This window comes from Petromyzon marinus, chromosome 36 (assembly GCF_048934315.1).
Source record: "Petromyzon marinus isolate PM22_M1 ecotype Great Lakes invasive population chromosome 36, UKy_Petmar_22M1.pri1.0, whole genome shotgun sequence".
NCBI lineage: Eukaryota > Metazoa > Chordata > Hyperoartia > Petromyzontiformes > Petromyzontidae > Petromyzon > Petromyzon marinus.
The window spans coordinates 11,208,778-11,227,955 of record NC_133702.1 but is presented as its reverse complement, the minus strand read 5'-3'; the positions used below and the strand labels follow the sequence as shown (position 1 = coordinate 11,227,955).

Sequence of the window (19,178 nt, the reverse complement as noted above, 5' to 3'; positions counted from 1 at the left end):
GGTCCTGGGTGGAGCTGGTGAGGTCCAGGGAGGTGCTGGCAGGGTCTAGGGTGGAGCTGTTTGGGGGCCAGGGTGGGGCTGGCAGTATCCAGGGTGGATGTGGTGGGGCCCAGCGTGGAGTTGGATGCATCTAGGGTAGAGCTGGTGGGGTCCAGGGTTGAGCTGGCGGGGTCCTGGGTGGAGCTGGAGGTGTCCAGGGTGGAGGTCGAGGGGTGCAGGGTGGAGCTGGAGGGGTGCAGGGTGGAGCTGGAGGGGTCCAGGATGGGGCTGGTGGGGTCCAGGCCAGAGCTGGCAGGGTCCTGGGTGGAGCTGGAGGTGTCCAGGGTGGAGCTGGAGGGGTGCAGGGTGGTGCTGGAGGGGTGCAGCATGGAGCTGGAGGGGTCCAGGGTGGAGCTGGTGCGGTCCAGGCCAGAGCTGGCAGGGTCCTGGGTGGAGCTGGTGGGGTTCAGCGTGGAGCTGGCAGGGTTTAGGTTGGAGCTGTATGCATCTAGGGTTGAGTTATTGGGGTCCTGGTATAGCTGGTGGAGTCCTGGGTGGAGCTGGAGGTGTCCAGGGAGGAACTGGAGGTGTCCATAGTTGAACTGGCGGGTTCCGGGGTGGAGGTGGCGGGGTCCAGCATGGAGCTGAAGGAGTCCAGGGTGGAGCTGTTCGAGGCCAGTGTGGAGCGGCAGGGGTCCAGGGTGGAGCTGGCAGGGTCCTAGGTGGAGCTGGTGAGGTCTTAGGTGGAGCCGGTTGGGGTCCAGGGTTGGAGCTGGTGGGGTCCAGGGTGGAGCTAGCGGGGTCCTGAGAGGTGCTGGTGGGGCCCTGGGTGGAGCTGGCGGGCTTTAGGTTGGAGCTGGATGCGTCGAGGGTTAAGTTAATGGGGTCCTGGGTATAGCTGGTGGAGTCCTGGCAGGGTCCTGGGTGGAGCTGGCGGTGTCCAGGCTGGAGGTGAAGAGGTCCACGTGGAGCTGCTAGGGTTCATGGTGAAGGTGGAGGGGTCCATGGTCGAGCTAGTGGGGTCCAGGGTGGAGGTAGAGGGGTCGAGTGTGGGGCTCGTGAGGTCCAGGGTGGAGCTGATGGGGTCCTGGGTGGAGCTGGCAAAGTTCAGGGAGGAGCTGGTGGGGTCCATGGTTTTAGCTGGCGGGGTGGAGCACCTCGCTTCACCGACACTGTGTGGTGTGTCAGGCCATCTGGCTGGTGTCCTTCGTGGCCGTGGTTCTGTTGGGGCTGGACCTGGGCCTTGCCGCCTCCGTGGCCTTCTCCCTCCTCACGGTCATCGTGCGCACGCAGAGGTGAGCCTCTCCGGGGGTTGGTGAGGCTGCCCGAGTTAGTGTTGCCGCTTTGGCTGGTTTCGTTCGATCCAGGGGTGGTGTGGCTGACCCAGGGTGGTGTTGTGGCTGTGTGGTGGTGTGTGCGTGCGCATGTGTGGGGAGCGGTGGTGTAGCGGTTACTCGCTAAAGGCTCTGCAAGCGATCTTTGTCGTTGTCACAGGCCGCGCTACTCACTGCTGGGAAAGCTGCCGGACTGCGAGACGTACTGTGACATTGAGAAGAACTGCGTGGTGACATCGCCACCATCACCAACCACCACCATTGCCACCATCACCAGCATTATTATCGCAACTACCACCACCACCATCGCCACCATCACCGCCACCACCACCAGCATTACTATCGCAACTACCACCACCATCACCACCATCGCCACCACCACTATCACCATCGCCACCATCACCACCATCGCCACCACCACCAGCATTACTATCGCAACTACCACCACCACCATCGCCACCACCACTATCACCATCGCCACCATCACCACCATCGCCACCACCAGCATTACTATCACAACTACCACCACCGCCACCACCACCAGCAGCATTACTATCATCGCCACTACCACCATTACCACCATACCACCGCGAATACCACCACCATCATTACCACTACCATCTTCTTTTGTACGTGCGCATGGAAAAGCAACAGTGTTGAAACGTGTTAATGGTTGAAGGCTAAAAGTTGTTTCAACCAATCCAAGGAGGTAGTAGACGCTGGATGGAGCACACACCAGCCATCATCACCGTTGTCATTATCACTGACATCATCATCATCACCACATCCATCACCACCACCGCCACCTCCATCACCACCATCGCCACCTTCAAGAATACCAACAGCGTCACTCTCGCCATCAATACCGCCGCTACCACAAACAGCACCATTACAATCACCACAACCATCGTCAACATCGTCAGCACAACCATACTACCATCATAAACCATGATATCACCAATGTCACCAACAACACCACAACACCCAATCGCTATCAACTACTGCCACTTGCCACTCGGTGAAAGCGACATCACCACAGCACTTCGCCATCACCACCAAAGACGAAGATCCCCCGTGTAGCCTCTAACAGAATGTTGGGGCAAGTGCTGTTAACGAGTAACGCCTATGAAGGCGGAGCCGGTACACGAGGGGGGTGGGTGTCCAGCACAGCGCCCGACCGCCTATGTCTCCCCATTAGCGATATTTACACACCGCGCCAGGTACTCAATTGAGGCCGAGTCGATCTACGGTGGGAGGCTCAGGACCGGTTCAGATAATCGTCACCGGTGTTGGCCGCGAGCCGGAATCGAACTCGCGGTTCTCGGGTTTTTGTCGAGCAGCCGCTCGCTAACCGCCGTGCTAACCACCACTACTAACCACCACAACCAATCACCACCGCTAACCACCACCGCTAACCACCACCAAGAGCTTCCAAAGACCGGGCCATGAGCCCTCTGTGATGTAACCGGGTCACGTGGCGTGTGGCGACCACACGCTGGCTGGGTGCGGGGTGGTGGTCGCTGCCTCTCTGTGCAGGCTCGGGAGTTGCCTGGCGTGAAGATCTTCCGGGCGAACGCCGCCCTCTACTTCGCCAACGTCGAGCTGTACGTGCGTGCCCTCGTCAAGAAGGTGAAGGCCTAGGGGTGGCGGCTCCTCACCCCCTCTTTTCGTTGTTGTCCCACTCGCCATTCGCCACTAAGTGACGGCGACGTCACCGCGGCGCCCGTGCCAGGCCAGGTGCATTAGTTATTGGCTGATGATGATGGATGGAGTTTGAGTTGTTGAGGGGAAGGGATGGCAAGGAAGGGCGATGATAGGGCAAGGAAGGACTGGCGAGGCGAGTAAGGGGGAGAGGTAGGATGGCAAGCGAGGGTGATGATCGGGAAAGGGAGGGTGGTGGAGTTAGGGAGGGGAAGGCGGGAGGATGGTGAAGGGTTTAAGGACGAAGACAGCGAGTAGTCCGCGCCTCCACCCTCCGATTGCGAGCACCGCTGCTCTGCGCCCGGGGTCGACTCTCTCGAGTTGGTGGACTCGGCCGATGGTCAGGATGTGGAGGTCTCCTTGTAAATGTTGTAGATGTCTCAATTGTAAATGTTGGCGTGGGTTTTACTCTCGAACACACAACCGGTGTGCTGTACTCGTAACGAATTGACCACGTTTTGTTCACGTGACAAACCTTATTGATTGGTTGTGTCGGGTGGTGGCGGGTTTAACGACACATGTATATTTACGCGATCTAACCCACAAACCTCTTACGGAGGTCTGCTTGTGGGGGCAGCCGGGAGCTCTCCCCTGTGAATGATAAAAACTAAAACTGTTTTTTTTTATTTTACCAGGTAAGGCCCACTGAGCAATGTAGCTCTTTTACAGAAGCGACCTGGCTATCACGAACGATAGCTCAATGAAGTGGGGCTCATCATCATCGCCACGTGGAAATTTATAGCAGCAGCCAAACACAAAATGTGGAGGGGAAATACCGGAGGACCCAGAGACACGCAAACTCAAAATATACAGCAGGCGTCAGGATTGGGATCAAACCCACGACCTCCTGTGTAGCAGGCGAGGGAGTTAGCATCTCAGGGCCACCGTGAACGAGATGCGCCGTCGCGAGTCGGCGCCGCTCACCGCGTGACATCGGTTCGCAGACGGGGCTCCTGGAGCAGGCTCGGGCTCCAGACAGGAGGTGCTCCAGGCAAAGAGCTCACGGGGCTCCAGGGAACAACAAGGCGAGACGACTCATCCTTCTGTCACTCCTCCACTCACACCTCTACTCACACCTCCACTCACTCCTCCACTCACTCCTCAACTCACTCCTCCACTCACTCCTCCACTCAATCCTCCACTCACTCCTCCACTCACTCCACTCACTCCTCCACTCACTCCTCCACTCACTCCTCCAATCACACCTCCACTCAATCCTCCACTCAATCCTCCACTCACTCCTCCACTTACTCCTCCAATCACACCTCCACTCAATCCTCCACTCACACCTCCACTCAATCCTCCACTCAATCCTCCACTCACTCCGCCACTCACTCTGCCACTCACTCCTCCACTCACACCTCCACTCACTCCTCCACTCACACCTCCACTCACACCTCCACTCAATCCTCCACTCAATCCTCCACTCACTCCTCCACTCACACCTCCACTCATACCTCCACTCACTCCTCCACTCACACCTCCACTCACTCCTCCACTCACACCTCCACTCCTCCACTCACTCCTCCACTCACACCTCTTCCACTCACACCGCCTCCACTCACTCCTCCACTCACTCCTCCACTCACTCCTCCACTCAATCCTCCACTCACTCCTCCACTCACACCTCCACTCACTCCTCCACTCACTCCTCCACTCACTCCTCCACTCACCCCTCCACTCACTCCTCCACTCACTCCTCCACTCACACCTCCACTCACTCCTCCACTTACACCTCCACTCACACCTCCACTCACTCCTCCACTCACTCCTCCACTCACTCCTCCACTCACACCTCCACTCACTCAGCTCACTCAACTCACACCTCCACTCACTCCTCCACTCACTCCTCCACTCACTCCTCCACTCACACCTCCACTCACCTTTCCACTCACTCCTTCACTCACTCCTCCACTCACACCTCCACTCACTCCTCCACTCACACCTCGACTCACTCCTCCACTCACACCTCCACTCACTCCTCCACTCACTCCTCCACTCACATCCATTCACACCTCCACTCACACCTCCACTCACTCCTCCACTCACTCCTCCACTCAATCCTCCACTTACTCCTCCACTCACTCCTCCACTCACACCTCCACTCACTCCTCCACTCACTCCTCCACTCACTCCTCCACTCACTCCTCCACTCACTCCTCCACTCAATCCTCCATTTACTCCTCCACTCACATCCATTCACACCTCCACTCACATCCATTCACACCTCCACTCACACCTCTTCCACTCACACCGCCTCCACTCACTCCTCCTCCTCTCATTCTGCCACTTACACCTTATTGACTCACGCCACGGTGGCGAAATGTTAACCACCTCGCCTGGTATACAGGACGTGGGTTCAATCCCGACCCTGACGCGTGCTGTAATTTTTTTGGACTTTGTGTGTCTCTCTCCCCATGGTCGCGTGGATTTTTCTCAGGTCCTCCACATTTAGAATTCACTATGTAACACGATTTTTGTCCCTGGGTAGTGTTATTTTTTAATTGCTTATGCCTAAAAAGTATAGAAAATGGCTATTATTCCCCACAAACTTTGCTTTTGTGACCAGGACTTTACGTGAAGGAATGACACAAATGCACACCACGTTTTCTCATTGAAAATAGTAACATTTCAAAATATCACTGTCCTGGTCACAAAAGCAAAGTTTGTGGGGAATAGCCATTTTATGTACTTTTGAGGCATAAGCAATTAGGAAATAACACTTACTACCCAGGGACACAATTTTAATGTATTTGTTAGTGTTATTAATGGAGTGGATTATTAACTTTGCTGTTGTGTCCTGGTCACATAAGCAATTAGGAAATAACACTTACTACCCAGGGACACTATTTGTTTTACACAGTGAATCAACATCACGCATTTAGAGTATTTGGCTGCTATAGATTTTCACGTGACAGTCCACTTCGTTGAGTTATCATTGTTGATTGCCAGGTCACTTCTGAAAAATAGCTACACAGCTCAGTGGGACGTACCTGCAGGTAAGATAAAAAAAACAATTGTTGCAATAGTTTATAGTTGTACTAGTTTATAGTTGTACTAGTTTATAGTTGTAATAGTTTATAGTTGTATCTGCCTTTGCTCCAACCCCATCCACCCACATCATCTACCCCCTTCCCAATTCATATCCCAAAGACAAAGATCTGCTGTATAGCCTTAGCAGACTGTTGGGGCAAGTGCTGTTAGCGAGCACTTAATGAAGGCCGGCACGGCACACGAGGGAGGGGGTGGGTAGCCAGCACCACGCCCGACCGCCTTTGCCTCCCGAGCGGCGATATTGACACATCGCAAAGAGGCACTCATTCGAGGCCGAGTTGACCTAGGGGTGGGCCAGGACCGGGTCCAGATATTCGTCATCGTTATTGGTCGCGAGCAGGAATCGAATTAGGGTCGCTGGGTTCGTAGCGCAGCGCGCTGCTACACTACCGCTTCTCCACTCACCCTGACAGTCACCTACTGTAACTCCACCCCCTAGCCAGACCTGAATTTACTCGTTTGTACGCAACTCCCATCGCTTCATCTCTCATCTCCTCCACTCGCTCTCGCTTCACTCTCATCTCATGGTCCATTCGTGCCTCGTCAACTTTCACCTCCTCCAGGACCCAGCACCGATGCGGCCACGGACAGCCGATGGCCACGATGATGTCCCGACATCTGTGAAAATGCAATAACCACGCACCTCTATAGGATTGTTGACCCGGCTGATGATTCGGATAATCATGAGCCTACGGATACCCCGAACAATGAATGACACTCGTGTTGGAATGATGAAAGAGCGATTCCAATTAAACCTGCCATTGACACTACCGTGTATGACCCTGGCTACGCCTATGCAAATATTATGACCGCTTACAGATGTCCGCGACCCCGCCGTACATGGCAGTGTTCTTGACCAATTTTCAGATTGGGGCCACTTTCGCCGATAAGACATCATCAGTGTGAGCGAGGGACCGCCACACCATGTGAAAGCATTGGGGGGTGTGACGGCAGCGCGATGATGATGGGAGGGGGGGTGTTTCAAATGTCGTGTATTGTCTGGGGGGGGGGGCGCACGTTCAGGGGGCCGCAACTAAAGGCCATCAGAGGGCTTCCAGTGGCGCTGCAACGAACATCGGCACAGTGGAAATGCGATGACCTTCCCCGCTGCCCACGATATCGATGGCCCCACCGACGACTCGTGTCACTCTGCGATGTGGCCGCCCCCCCACCCCCACCATCTGCAGGTGGCACCAGCCACGGGAGACGGGGCCCAGATGACGGCGCCCGGTGCCGAGCCGGGGCTGGCGGTGGAGCCGGCGGGGAGGGCGTGCGTGCTGGGGCTGCCGGGGCTGATGGCGCCGGACACCGAGGACCACGCGGCTCCCCGGCCCGACACCCACTCGCTCATTCTGGACTTCTCTCCGGTCAACCTGGTGGACACCGTTGCCGTGAAGACCCTCAAGACGGTGAGGACACGTGGAGGCGTAACCCAGGCGGGCCGTGTCGCTCGCTGCTCGCCGATTCACTCCACGGTCACCCGAACTACCGGTGGCCAGCCAACTTCTTTCGTACTGTACGTAGCCAACCGTGGCCAATCAGAGGTGCGGGGGGAGGGGACAACTAAACACACAAAGCAGTTCGAAATAAATGAGTTTTCAATCTAGATGATTTAAAAGTGCACGGCAACAGTGGCTTCCTCATATCGGAAGAGCGTTCCAGATGGCCGCAGCACATCTGAAAGATGTAGTGACCATCTTAGCCAAACGCCGCTGCGAGAATGACCGGAGTTCGCGTGATTTAATGTGTTTTTTTTGCGTGCATCCATTGGTGACCGTACCTGGGGCCATCAACTCACCACACTTGAGTATCCGGTTTAATCACAATGGTGGCTTGAAACCCGAATTAGAACCTAGGATCTCAGCATCGCTGGCTCAGCGATCTTGGCCTCCGAGCCACCCGGCCACCTCCCCGCATGGATCTGATAACCGATGGGACCACGACGTCTTCCGCTGCTCCTCGCCACTCGCAATTCCCGCCCACAAAGCGACGACGCGAGACCACGGGGCGGATAGGCCATTAGGAGCACGAGTCGCGGTGGGCATCCGCTAGCGGACGCAACCAGCAGGTGCATCTCCTCAACGTGAGAGCGCGACTCTCGAGCCGGGGCCTGGCCCGACGTCTCCGGGAAGGGTCACCGTTATCGGCCTGCGCTCGGCACAAATCACCGTGGTGACGTCCCCACCACTTGCTGGCGAACGTCGGCTCCTGCTGCTGCTGTTGTTGCGCTCGGCGTGTGCGTCACAGGCCATGGCGGGGCTGGGCGCGATGGGCCTGGAGGTGTGCATCGCCGCCTGTCAGGGTAAGGGCTGCGCTCGCACATACTCGACCCGCGCCCGCGTTGCCGCGCCCGCGCCCGCACGGCCGTGACGGTGGCACCGTGCCCGTCACCGTCTCCCCCACCCCGCCCCCCGCACGAGGAGACTGCGTCCTGGAGCAGCTCCACTCCTGTGGGTTCTTCACGCCCGGCGTCACGGAGACGGGCACAGCAACGGACCCGGGAGGCGCCAGGCTGTTCCCCAGCGTGCACGCGGCTGCCGTCCACTGCCTGCAGCGGGGCCGAAGCGGGGTACGCACGGACAACGCCGCACCGCAACCACGCCGAGCACGGACGCCGTCTCCACGCCGGTGCCCGAAGTGGCGCGGTTTGGAGCCGGGGCACGCGGCTCCGCCGAGGCTCTCCACCGACTAACGGGCGCCGTTGCCGAGCTCTGGCCCCGCGGGCTCCCGTCGCGGTCGGTAGAAACGCTCGCGCCATCGCTTGGCTGCCCACGGGCGTGGGGGACTGCTCCCCACACCGTCAGCCATGCCAGGGATTCTATCGCCAACTTGCTTCTTTTTCCCACGCACCTAATTGCAGACTTTCACCCGCTCACTTTGACCAACCCACCTACCGGTAACCCACCCACCCGCTCACCCACAAATCCGTTCACTTCCAACCACTGCCTTGCACGAGCCCACCCACCTCTGCTCGCTTCCACCCAACGACTCATCCACCCGCCGAGCCGCTCACTCACTCAACTCCTCACCCACCCGTGCTTTCCCATTCACCGACTCTTTCACCTCGACCGCCCACGCTTTTCCCCTTGGTCCCCTGCCCACAGGTGCACACAGAGCTGGGGTGAGCCGCGGGTGGCGCGGAGGAGCGCGAGATCCACCCGACCAGCCGCGAGGAGCTGCTGCATCCTTGCTCGCCAACCCGCCCGGCGCCCCGTTAGCATAGACTTAGAAATAATAAAGGACTGCTTTAAAAAAACAAAAAAACCTATGATGGTCGGTCGAATCACATTTTTTTTTTGTCTCCCTCGAGCAAGAGCACATCACACATGGGTTCGGCGAGCTGCGGTCGTTTTTATTCGGATGCTCCAGTGACAAAACTTACGGCACTCACTTGGGCCCAGACCCCCACCGCCCGCCCGTGTCCCCCCCCACACACCGCCGCTCCCCTCTGTGCTTTACGCCGGGGCATCTTAAGGGCAGCGAACACGCTCTCCACCGCTGGGAGGTCGCGCCGCTGCCCCAGTGAACGAACGGCGAGAATACAATCTGAGAATACATTCTGAGAATAGAATCTGTGGGGGGGGGGGGAGGCGGGGGCATCACGATTAGGGTTCAAGGAGGGCTGTGCGCCGAGAGGGTGTTATTGCTTTTATTGACGCTGTCTTTCCATCAGGCTCGTTAGACCGCCCCCACTGAGCTGTCAATAAAAACCCTAGCGGCGTGACCACCGCCCCCCTCCCCCAGGTGCACATCAGCATGCGCTCGGCCCTGCCAGGCGAGGAGGAAGAGGAGGCACATACAAAAATAAGCCGGGGATGGAAATGGTTCTCAAAAGCGTGGCTGGTTAACGGCTCATGAATGAATATGCATCGTCACTGACATCATCCGAATCACACGTCGTTTACAAGCGAGCCCACTGCCAACAATTTCTTTGTACAAAAACAAATCCGTGGAGGTGGCAGCACGCCGCTAGAGGGACCGGGGCCGGGTTGCGCCGTGTGGACGCAAGCTGGGGGGGGGGGGGCGGTTGTCCTCGGCTGGGCACGTCTTGCAGGGCTCCCGCCGTCTCAGCCTAGAACTGTAACGACAAAGACAGGAGGCGTCACCACCACCACGGAATTTCATCCGCAACCTCTCAGCAGCAGCCAGCTTCTAAATGAGCACCCAGAGGACCCTGAGTGAGTGACGGCGGTGCCTGGGTCTCGAGTGCCGAGTGACTGACGGTAGCGAGCGAGCCCTCGGTAATGGGTGAGGGCGTTTCAGGGAGTCTCTCTGTGAGGAGTCTCAGTGACGGTCTCAGTGAGGAGTCTCTGTGATAGCGAGTCTCAGTGATGAGTAGCTGTGATGGCGAGTCTCAGTGAGGAGTCTCTGTGATGGCGAGTCTCAGTGATGAGTCTCTGTGATGGTGAGTCTCAGTGAGGAGTCTGTGATGGTGAGTCTCAGTGATGAGTCTCTGTGATGGTGAGTCTCGGTGAGGAGTCTCTGTGATGGTGAGTCTCAGTGATGACTCTCTGTGATGGTGAGTCTAAGTGATGAGTCTCTGTGATGGTGAGGAGTTTCGGTGATGAGTCTCTGTGATGGTGAGTCTCTGTGATGGTGAGTCTCAGTGATGGTGAGTCTAAGTGATGAGTCTCTGTGATGGTGAGGAGTCTCGGTGATGAGTCTCAGTGAGGAGTCTCTGTGATGGTGAGTCTCAGTGATGAGTCTCTGTGATGGTGAGTCTCAGTGAGGAGTCTCTGTGATGGTGAGTCTCAGTGATGAGTCTCTGTGATGGTGAGTCTCAGTGAGGAGTCTGTGATGGTGAGTCTCAGTGATGAGTCTCTGTGATGGTGAGTCTCAGTGAGGAGTCTCTGTGATGGTGAGTCTCAGTGATGAGTCTCTGTGATGGTGAGTCTCAGTGATGAGTCTCTGTGATGGTGAGTCTCAGTGATGAGTCTCAGTGATGAGTCTCTGTGATGGTGAGTCTCAGTGATGAGTCTCTGTGATGGTGAGTCTCAGTGATGAGTCTCTGTGATGGTGAGTCTCAGTGATGAGTCTCTGTGATGGTGAGTCTCAGTGATGAGTCTCTGTGATGGTGAGTCTCAGTGATGAGTCTGTGATGGTGAGTCTCAGTGAGGAGTCTCTGTGATGGCGAGTCTCAGTGATGAGTCTCTGTGATGGCAAGTCTCAGTGATGAGTCTCTGTGATGGTGAGTCTCAGTGATGAGTCTCTGTGATGGTGAGTCTCGATGAGGAGTCTCGGTGATAGCCTCACGTTTTTTAGGAACTCCTCGGCCACTATGCGAGCGCGGGCATTGACGGACAGCTTCATCTCGCTGATCTCTTTGTCGATCTCCTCCATGAAGTTGATGAGGAAGTCCACCAGCTTGTGCTTGTACATCTGCTCCGTGTGGAAGTTGGTGATGAGGAAGCTGATGTCGTAGCCCTGCGCAGCGCCCACAAAAGGGGGGGGGGGAAAGAGGCCGTTTTCGATGTAGCAGGCGTAGCACAGTGTACAACGCACACGGCACATTGCACAGGGCACACCGTACACCGCACAGGGCACACCGTACACCATATCCGTTACACTGCACATGGCACACGGCACACTGTCTCAGTGCTATAAAGGGGGGGACGAATTCCAGACCGGTTGATTCTCAACAAGTCTTCCAGAGTACAGATGTTCCCGCATCTGTAGTCTGTCAACGAGTTATTTTTTGCTTAAAAAAATGGCAGCATTGATTTAGGCCGATAGTTATTATAAAATAACGATGGTCCAAGGTTTTGGTTCCTTAAGAAAATGGGGAAACGGATGCGAGTTTTCAAGTCATGGAGGAACTGCGGCTTGACTGCAAACGAGTACCGATTACGTGGGGAAGTCAACAGCGGTTGTCCGATACAGTCTCAGCCCCACCGTAGAAATGTGGAATTGCCAGCACTGGTCATGGGGCTTTATGCAGGATGCGAGCGCCGCCTCGGTGCTCGTCGGAGCAGCAAATTCGCGTCGGTCGCACACAACCACACGCACCGTTGTGTGTGCACTCCGCCATAAACACGACACACACACCACTAACACTCCGTGACACCACGCACTACCAGCTCAATCTCTAACGAGCTGCAAATACAGACACACACACACATACCCCTATGCCACAGGTGGATAGGTGAGACACGGGGATAAGGTTGAGGAATTAAGAGGAAAGGGTGACACAGGGGGATGAAGTGTGAGGACTAGAGTGAGGGTTAAGAGGTTAGGCAGGGAGGGTGTAGGGTTAGAGGGGTGAGGAGGGCGCCATGGTGGCTAGGAGATGTTAACTACCTCTCCGGGTATGCAGAGGGTCGCGGGTTTTATCCCGACCGTGACGCCTGCTGCTGTATATATTTGGAGTTTGCGTGTCTCTCCCTCTCTCTCCCCGCGGTCGCGTGGATTTTTTACCGGGTCCTCCGGTTTTTCCCCTCCACATTTTACAATCAACGTCATGCTTTTCGAGTATTTGGCTGCTGTAAATTCCCATGCGACGACAAGCCACTTTCGCCGAGCAATCACTTGTGATGGCCAGGATTGTTTCTGAAAAAGAGCTACATATTTCAGTAGGGGCCTTACCTGGTAAAATAAAAAGTTTAGTTTAGTTAGTTTAGAGGATTTGGAGAGGGGTGAGGAAGCTGAGACGTGTGTTTGAGGGCGAGGAGAGGTGAGGTGAGGGCGGGGGGGCGAGCGGTGAAGGGGCGACGAGCGGTGAGGGGTTATACCTCCACAGGTTTGCGCCGCAGAATGAAGAAGTTCTCCGCCCGCATCATCATGAAGCGCATGAACTTGTGGCACAAAATCTTCTCGATCTCATCGGCCTGGGGAGAGCGGTGGGGGGGCAAGGGCAAGGTGCGTGTCAGGGCCCGCACGGCACATGGGGTGCGCACTTTAACACGAGGCCAACGCGGGCCGGGTGCGTGCGTGCAGGCGTCCGAGCGGTACCTGCTTCACGGAGATGCTGATGCGCACGGAGTTGATGGAGCCCTCGATGAGGACCTTCTCTTTCTCGTTGCGGCTGATCATCACGGGCTGCAGCAGCAGCTCCTTGCCGCTCCTGCTCGAGGCAGCACGGGGAAGGCGGCCGTAAAAACGCGCGTGAGGCCACACGTGGTGTGTTTCGGCAAAGTGCCATCACCTGCCTACGGGTGATTTCCCGCTCCTCAAATGAACATGGAGCCATTGGTGCTCATCTCCACTTCACAGCCCTGAGCTACTGGTGGAAATTCCACATTCGTATAGCGGGGGCGAGTCTCTCCCACAGGACAACCACGGTTGACTTCCGCACAAAGTGGTAGCTATTTTATAGACCCCCCTCCCGAAGGATGATGGGCCAAGTCAACCTCCAACCAGGAGGTGAAACCTAGATTGTGGAGCTGCTGTTTCTCCCCGCTGAGCAACGTTGCTGGGCTTTCCCTGTATTTACCGTTCTGTGTTGTCTGAATTTTGGGAGCTGTAGGGTCTGATGGCCAGCACGAGGTCAGTTAACACAACGGTGTGATTCTCCTAACTCCCCTCGCCACTTCTGACCACCAGCAGTATACTTGTGTACACGACAGTTCGTCCATGATCAGCAGCTCTGCGGTGGCGAGATGTTAACTCTCTCGCCTGATATACAGGAGGTTGTGGGTTCGATCCAGACCCTGAAGCCTACTGTATATATTGAGTTTGCATGTCTCTCTCCCCGTGGATTGTTATCCGGATCGTTCGGTTTTTCCCTCCACAATTAGAATCAAGAGGCGTTTTGAGTATTTGGCTGCTATACATTTACATGTGAGAACTCACTTCGTTATGCAATCATTTGTGACCAGGTCACGTCTGAAAAATATATAAGTAGCTCAGTGGGCCTTCCCTGGTGACCAGGTAGTGGAACTACCCGCTTATTTGTTACTTGAATAGAATATACAGTGGTCTGAACGTAGAATAAAATATTATTTTAGCTTGCAACGCGCAACTGGCTTCCCGGGCTCTCGGGGGTCGATGCGGGGCGGACTGGGCGGTGCGACGCTGCGCGTTTCACCTGCGCCAAGCGCCACCGCTTGTCGCGACGCTGGCGGCGGGCCCAAGTCGAAGTTATCACGACCGCGCGTCCCGATCGTGTGACCGAGCGCCTTGGTAACAATGACAAGTCGGAGCACGCAGGCAACTCGCTAGACGACTCGCAGACTCTCTCCGGCCATTCCGATTTCTGGCCAAGTCTCTTCCCCGTCTGGTGACGAGAGCCACGGCCGAAAGCGATCGTCCCCTCATGTTGGCAAATGATTTCTAATTTGGACGCGACCTCTTTTCCTTGACCCGCTTTATTTTGCCGACTAAAAACCTCTGCACATCCGAACTCATCGTCAGTCGTGCTCAATCTACTGCTGGATGAAATCCTCTCCCCAAGCCGTTGCTGCCTCTCACGATCCCGCAAAGATGATAAATCCATCCATCGTGTGCACACGAAAGGATTTCATCACTCCCATCTCCTCGGTGGATGAATCCATGCCGGGACAGCCACTCCGTCATTCACCGCTGTCCATCACCATCCTTTTTAGCCATGACACATCCTGCCCATATCCACTTACCCTTTATTAAAAGTTTGGATGATATCAGTAAGCTGCGTGTGTTCTCTAATCCATGTATTTATGAACTACATGCCTAAATAAGATATCCTGAATCGTGTTTATTTTGTATGTACCCATTCCCAGCTCCTATTTAATAATATTAATGTTCAAATTATATTTCTTCGTTTAGCCACCTCAGTCCAGTTACCTCGGCATAGCCTTCTCAGTCTGACCACCTCAGCATAGCCACCTGAGTACAGCCACTAAAATAGTCATCTCAGCATAGCCACCTCAGTGCAGGCATTCCTCTTACAGCACTGCCTCTTACAACGTTGTTTCATATTCTTGGTTCTTTCGGTAAAGTCACGTAGAAGGCAAACAATAAAATAATAAAAATATAAAACAATACATTTCTCACGTGACTTTACCGAAAGAACCAAGAACATGAATCCCTGCAGTCACGAAAGCTTTAAATCAAAATTTAACGTTGTTTCAATAAATTAATTGAGCTTAGTGTGCTGCGGCTTGCAGTCCAGGTGGAAGAAGAGCAGGTGGAGGGAGGGAGCATGAGGAAACCGGAGGGAGGAGGGAGCAGAAAGGAGGGAGGGAGCAGGAGGGACCACGTACCTCACTTCCACCTCGGGCTTGTTGTGCCGCTCCACGACCTGCGAGGAGAAGTTCTCCAGGCAGAGTGTGGCCTGTAGCGTGGCGCGCACCGCATTCAGGTAGGGCCGCAGAGTCGCCGTCTGTACCACGTACACGCACGCACAGGGGTGCACACGCACACAGGTGGAAAGCGCTGTTGACTATTATGTAATTTTATTTCAGTCAGGACAGCCTCACTGAGACTCATGACTCTTATTTTACGAGGGTCCTCCCAAGTTTGCTAATTGGAGGTGCGGGGGAAGGATAACAAACTAAACACAAAAAGCAGTTCTAAATAAATTAGTTTTCAATGTAGATTTTAAAAAGTGCTTAGCTCCAGTGGCTTCCTTATATCGGAAGACCATTCCAGACTGCTGAATAAGGGCATCCGAAAGCGCCGCGCGATGCAGTGACCACCGTCTTTGTTCGCCGTGTTATCCAGGGATGATTCTGGAGTTTGCGTGATGGTCCGTGCACTCCTTGACAAAATCAGCAAGGGAATAACACTGCCTTAAAAGGAATATGTATATCTCTATTTGGCGACGGGGAGAGGTGAGACACTACCTGTGGCCTATGTGCTGTGCAGGGCCAATGCTTGACACGTCACCTACTGCTGTTTATTACTTTGAAGGACACACTGTTTTTTGACAAATGTGTGTGCATTTTCAAAATACCGTCTCGTTTACAGTACACACATGGACAGCCTCCTCGACGCGGCGTGCCGCACGGTACGGGTTATTTGACCATACTTCCCCCCCCCCCACCATTGTCGGTCAGTGCAGATTTAAAGGCTAGGGAGAACGTGGGCATGTGCGCATCGTAAGACGTACAATGCAATCATTGACTTCACCGCTCAGCTGGCTCTCAGATGGTTTTAAATAAGTACTGTATCGTAGAGTAGCGCGGGGGCCGGTGGCATGGCCTTGTGGCAATAGGCGTTCGCTGCTTGTTACAGAGGTTGGTAGTAGTTTTGAATGCAACGGTCGACCTGATTAATACTGTGGGAATAATAGCCGGAGCAGGACGCTTCACATTGGACGTTAAAGACCCCCACCAACCCACACCGCCTGATGCCAATCGTAAGAGTTAAATATCTAACGTGTACAAATTTGACAAATTCCAAAATCGCCCACACATTGCTCAAATGGGATTCAGCAATTTGCTAAAATCATCAGACTAATGCCTCCGGGATCACTCTTGCAAATGAGACTCATCTCGCGTCTCTTGTTCGCCTTCTCACCTGGTTACATAAAACTAACTTAAACCAAGAGGGTTGTTTTGATGCGCTGGCCACTGCAGATCTTGAAAGCCCCCAAAGGGCCACCGATAGCAGCAGCGGCTGCTTGTTACAATTTGGTGGTCATCCGTTCCACAGCACTGAACACGTAAAAAACGAGTTATGAAAATATTACATTCCCTGATACTGGGTGGCGAGTTTTATCGACCCCCGGAGGAATAACGGGCTGAATTGTAAACCTGTCAACCCATACTATGGTTTACTCGCATTCTTGTACAGGGAAATTTCGTTTTCAGGTCCATATGGCGTACAGCTGTTTCAATACGGGCAATATATATTTATTTTTGTCTATTTGCTTGTGTTTCTCTCTTGTGATGGGACTTTGTAGGATGAACGTTGAGACTTATAAGGGCACGGGGTGACCAATCAAGTCTGAGTTGGTCTGTTATAAGGTAGGGCACTGATAAGGGGTTGACAGGTATGGAATTGCAAGCACGACCCAACCAAGCTCTAATCTCTCTCAGTTTCCGATTACGCACTGGCGATGTGGTCAGAGGCAGCAATGACTCGGAACATATTTCCTAACGTGTTTTCGTTTGATTTTATTTCTACCTACGTGACTTTACCGAAAGAACCAATTAGTATATTCCCTACTCCGGAACACCGACATCCGGTACTGTACTGGAGACCCACAATCGCCGCGTCTACGAATCACGCGCCGCCTCGGGTCTAGCGGCTACCCGGGGCGATGTAGCGGGCGCTTGATTACAGGGGCATGGCCCCGGGTGGACTACCACAGCACCACCACACTCGTAGTGCACCACAGCACTACCACACTCGTAGTGCACCACAGCACCACTACCACGCTCGTAGTGCACCACAGCACTACCACATCGTAGTGTGCCACAGCACCACCACACTCGTAGTGTACCACAGTACCACCACCACACTCGTAGTGTGCCACAGCACCACCACACTCGTAGTGTACCACAGCACCACCACACTCGTAGTGTGCCACAGCACCACCACACTCGTAGTGTACCACAGCACCACCACACTCGTAGTGCACCACATCACCACCACACTCGTAGTGCACCACATCACCACCACACTCGTAGTGTACCACAGCACCACCACCACACTCGTAGTGTACCACAGCACCACCACCACACTCGTAGTGTACCACAGCACCACCACACTCGTAGTGTACCACAGCACCACCACACTCGTAGTGTACCACAGAACCACCACACTCGTAGTGTACCACAGCACGACCACCACACTCGTAGTGTACCACAGCACCACCACACGCGTAGTGTACCACAGCACCACCACTGGTGCCGCGCTCCTCGAGTGAACGCAGCGGAACGCGGAAGCGAAATCGCGACCGCGCCCGAGCGCCGCTCCCACCGCTCGACTCCGGGCACGAGGACGCAACACTCCGCCAATTCGCCACCGAGCCCAACGTTTGAGAGACCCGGGCCGTGACCGGTGACCATAGCCCCAATCGGGGGCGAGTGATCGTCTACCAAGCGACCCGAAGCGGCCCCGCCGCGCCCCGCCGCGCCCTCACCATGGCTGCGTTCCGTCTCCTCGCGTGCCGCCGCGCTCACTGCGCATGCGCGCCCCGCCCTGATTGACGCCCCGCCCTGATTGACGCTGCCCCCCCCCACGAGGCACGGGCCGAACCACTTAGCCCAGGCGGCGGGGGGGGGGGGTTACAAATCCCTACATATTTTTATATATTCCTACAGTTACCAACAGTTAAATTTCGATTTAAAGCTTTCGTGACTGCAATGATTCATCTTCTTTGGTTCTTTCGGTAAAGTCACGTAGAATGAGAATAAAATAATTAATTGACAAAATAAAATAACAATAATATTCTCACGACGTTTCGGCCACAACACAAGCGGCCTTCATCAGGTGAAGGGACGAAGCTGTCTGGTAGGACAGTGCTGGAGTGAAAAAGCCACGTTCAGATCACGACCTTTAAGCTGTGTGAGAGGAAACAAAGCGCCTTGACAAAGGAATTAGCATATAATTTAGCATTGAAATGGCTGAGTGATTAGCTTGTGACTGGTCACAGAAATGGCTATGTTAAAAGTTAAAGCATACACATCCGCAGAGGCACCCCTTGACAAAGGAATTAGCATATAATTTAGTATTGAAATAGCTAAGTTAAAGCATACACATCCGCAGAGGCACCCCCTGACAAAGGAATTAGCATAGAATTTAGCATTGAAATAGCTGAGTGATTAGCTTGTAACTGGTCACAGAAATAGCTATGTTAAAGTCAGAGCATACACATTCACCGAGGCACTTAGTACAAATCAAACAGGAGAATTTAGCATTGAAATAACTAGGCGAATTTAGCATTGAAATAAATGAGTGATTAGCTAGTGACTGGTCACACAAATGGCTATGTTGAAGTCAAGGCCTACACATCTGAGCTGTTCACAGTAACTGGGTATACAATACAATATATAATGAATACTATATAGTGAACCAATAAAAAATACTAAAATATAAATTACCTCAATGTTATCAATAAACTCTATATTCTCCAATCAGCTAAGCTACCAACAATAAGTCGTTATATATCACAATGCTATATGGCGAAAAAATGGGTGGATTCTTACCCTCAACTTTAGCACCACGGACAGCTACGAGCCCCGTTCA

At 54.2% G+C, this 19,178-nt stretch overlaps 2 protein-coding genes across 2 annotated transcripts in view; one reads left to right on the top strand and one right to left on the bottom strand.

The window, feature by feature from the left end:
* The window catches only part of LOC116949466 (prestin-like), a 28,835-nt gene extending 19,499 nt beyond the window's left edge, over positions 1-9,336 (top strand). Inside the window, exons 9-16 of the mRNA XM_076071977.1 lie at positions 1,168-1,274; positions 1,474-1,543; positions 2,850-2,942; positions 3,959-4,039; positions 7,256-7,477; positions 8,316-8,370; positions 8,492-8,637; positions 9,173-9,336. Of these exons, the coding sequence (XP_075928092.1) occupies positions 1,168-1,274; positions 1,474-1,543; positions 2,850-2,942; positions 3,959-4,039; positions 7,256-7,477; positions 8,316-8,370; positions 8,492-8,637; positions 9,173-9,193 (795 nt within the window). The 3' untranslated portion in view covers positions 9,194-9,336. The remainder of the gene's footprint in view (positions 1-1,167; positions 1,275-1,473; positions 1,544-2,849; positions 2,943-3,958; positions 4,040-7,255; positions 7,478-8,315; positions 8,371-8,491; positions 8,638-9,172) is intronic.
* A 63-nt stretch (positions 9,337-9,399) lies between these two features.
* ARPC4 (actin related protein 2/3 complex subunit 4) lies at positions 9,400-18,177 on the bottom strand. Its single transcript, XM_032966394.2, has 6 exons — positions 18,073-18,177; positions 15,245-15,363; positions 13,017-13,128; positions 12,797-12,892; positions 11,322-11,492; positions 9,400-10,146 (listed from the first exon to the last, which is right to left on the bottom strand). Exons 1-6 carry the CDS (start codon positions 18,073-18,075, stop codon positions 10,141-10,143), a joined length of 507 nt encoding a protein of 168 aa, XP_032822285.1. The 5' UTR covers positions 18,076-18,177; the 3' UTR covers positions 9,400-10,140.
* Positions 18,178-19,178: the final 1,001 nt, after the last annotated feature.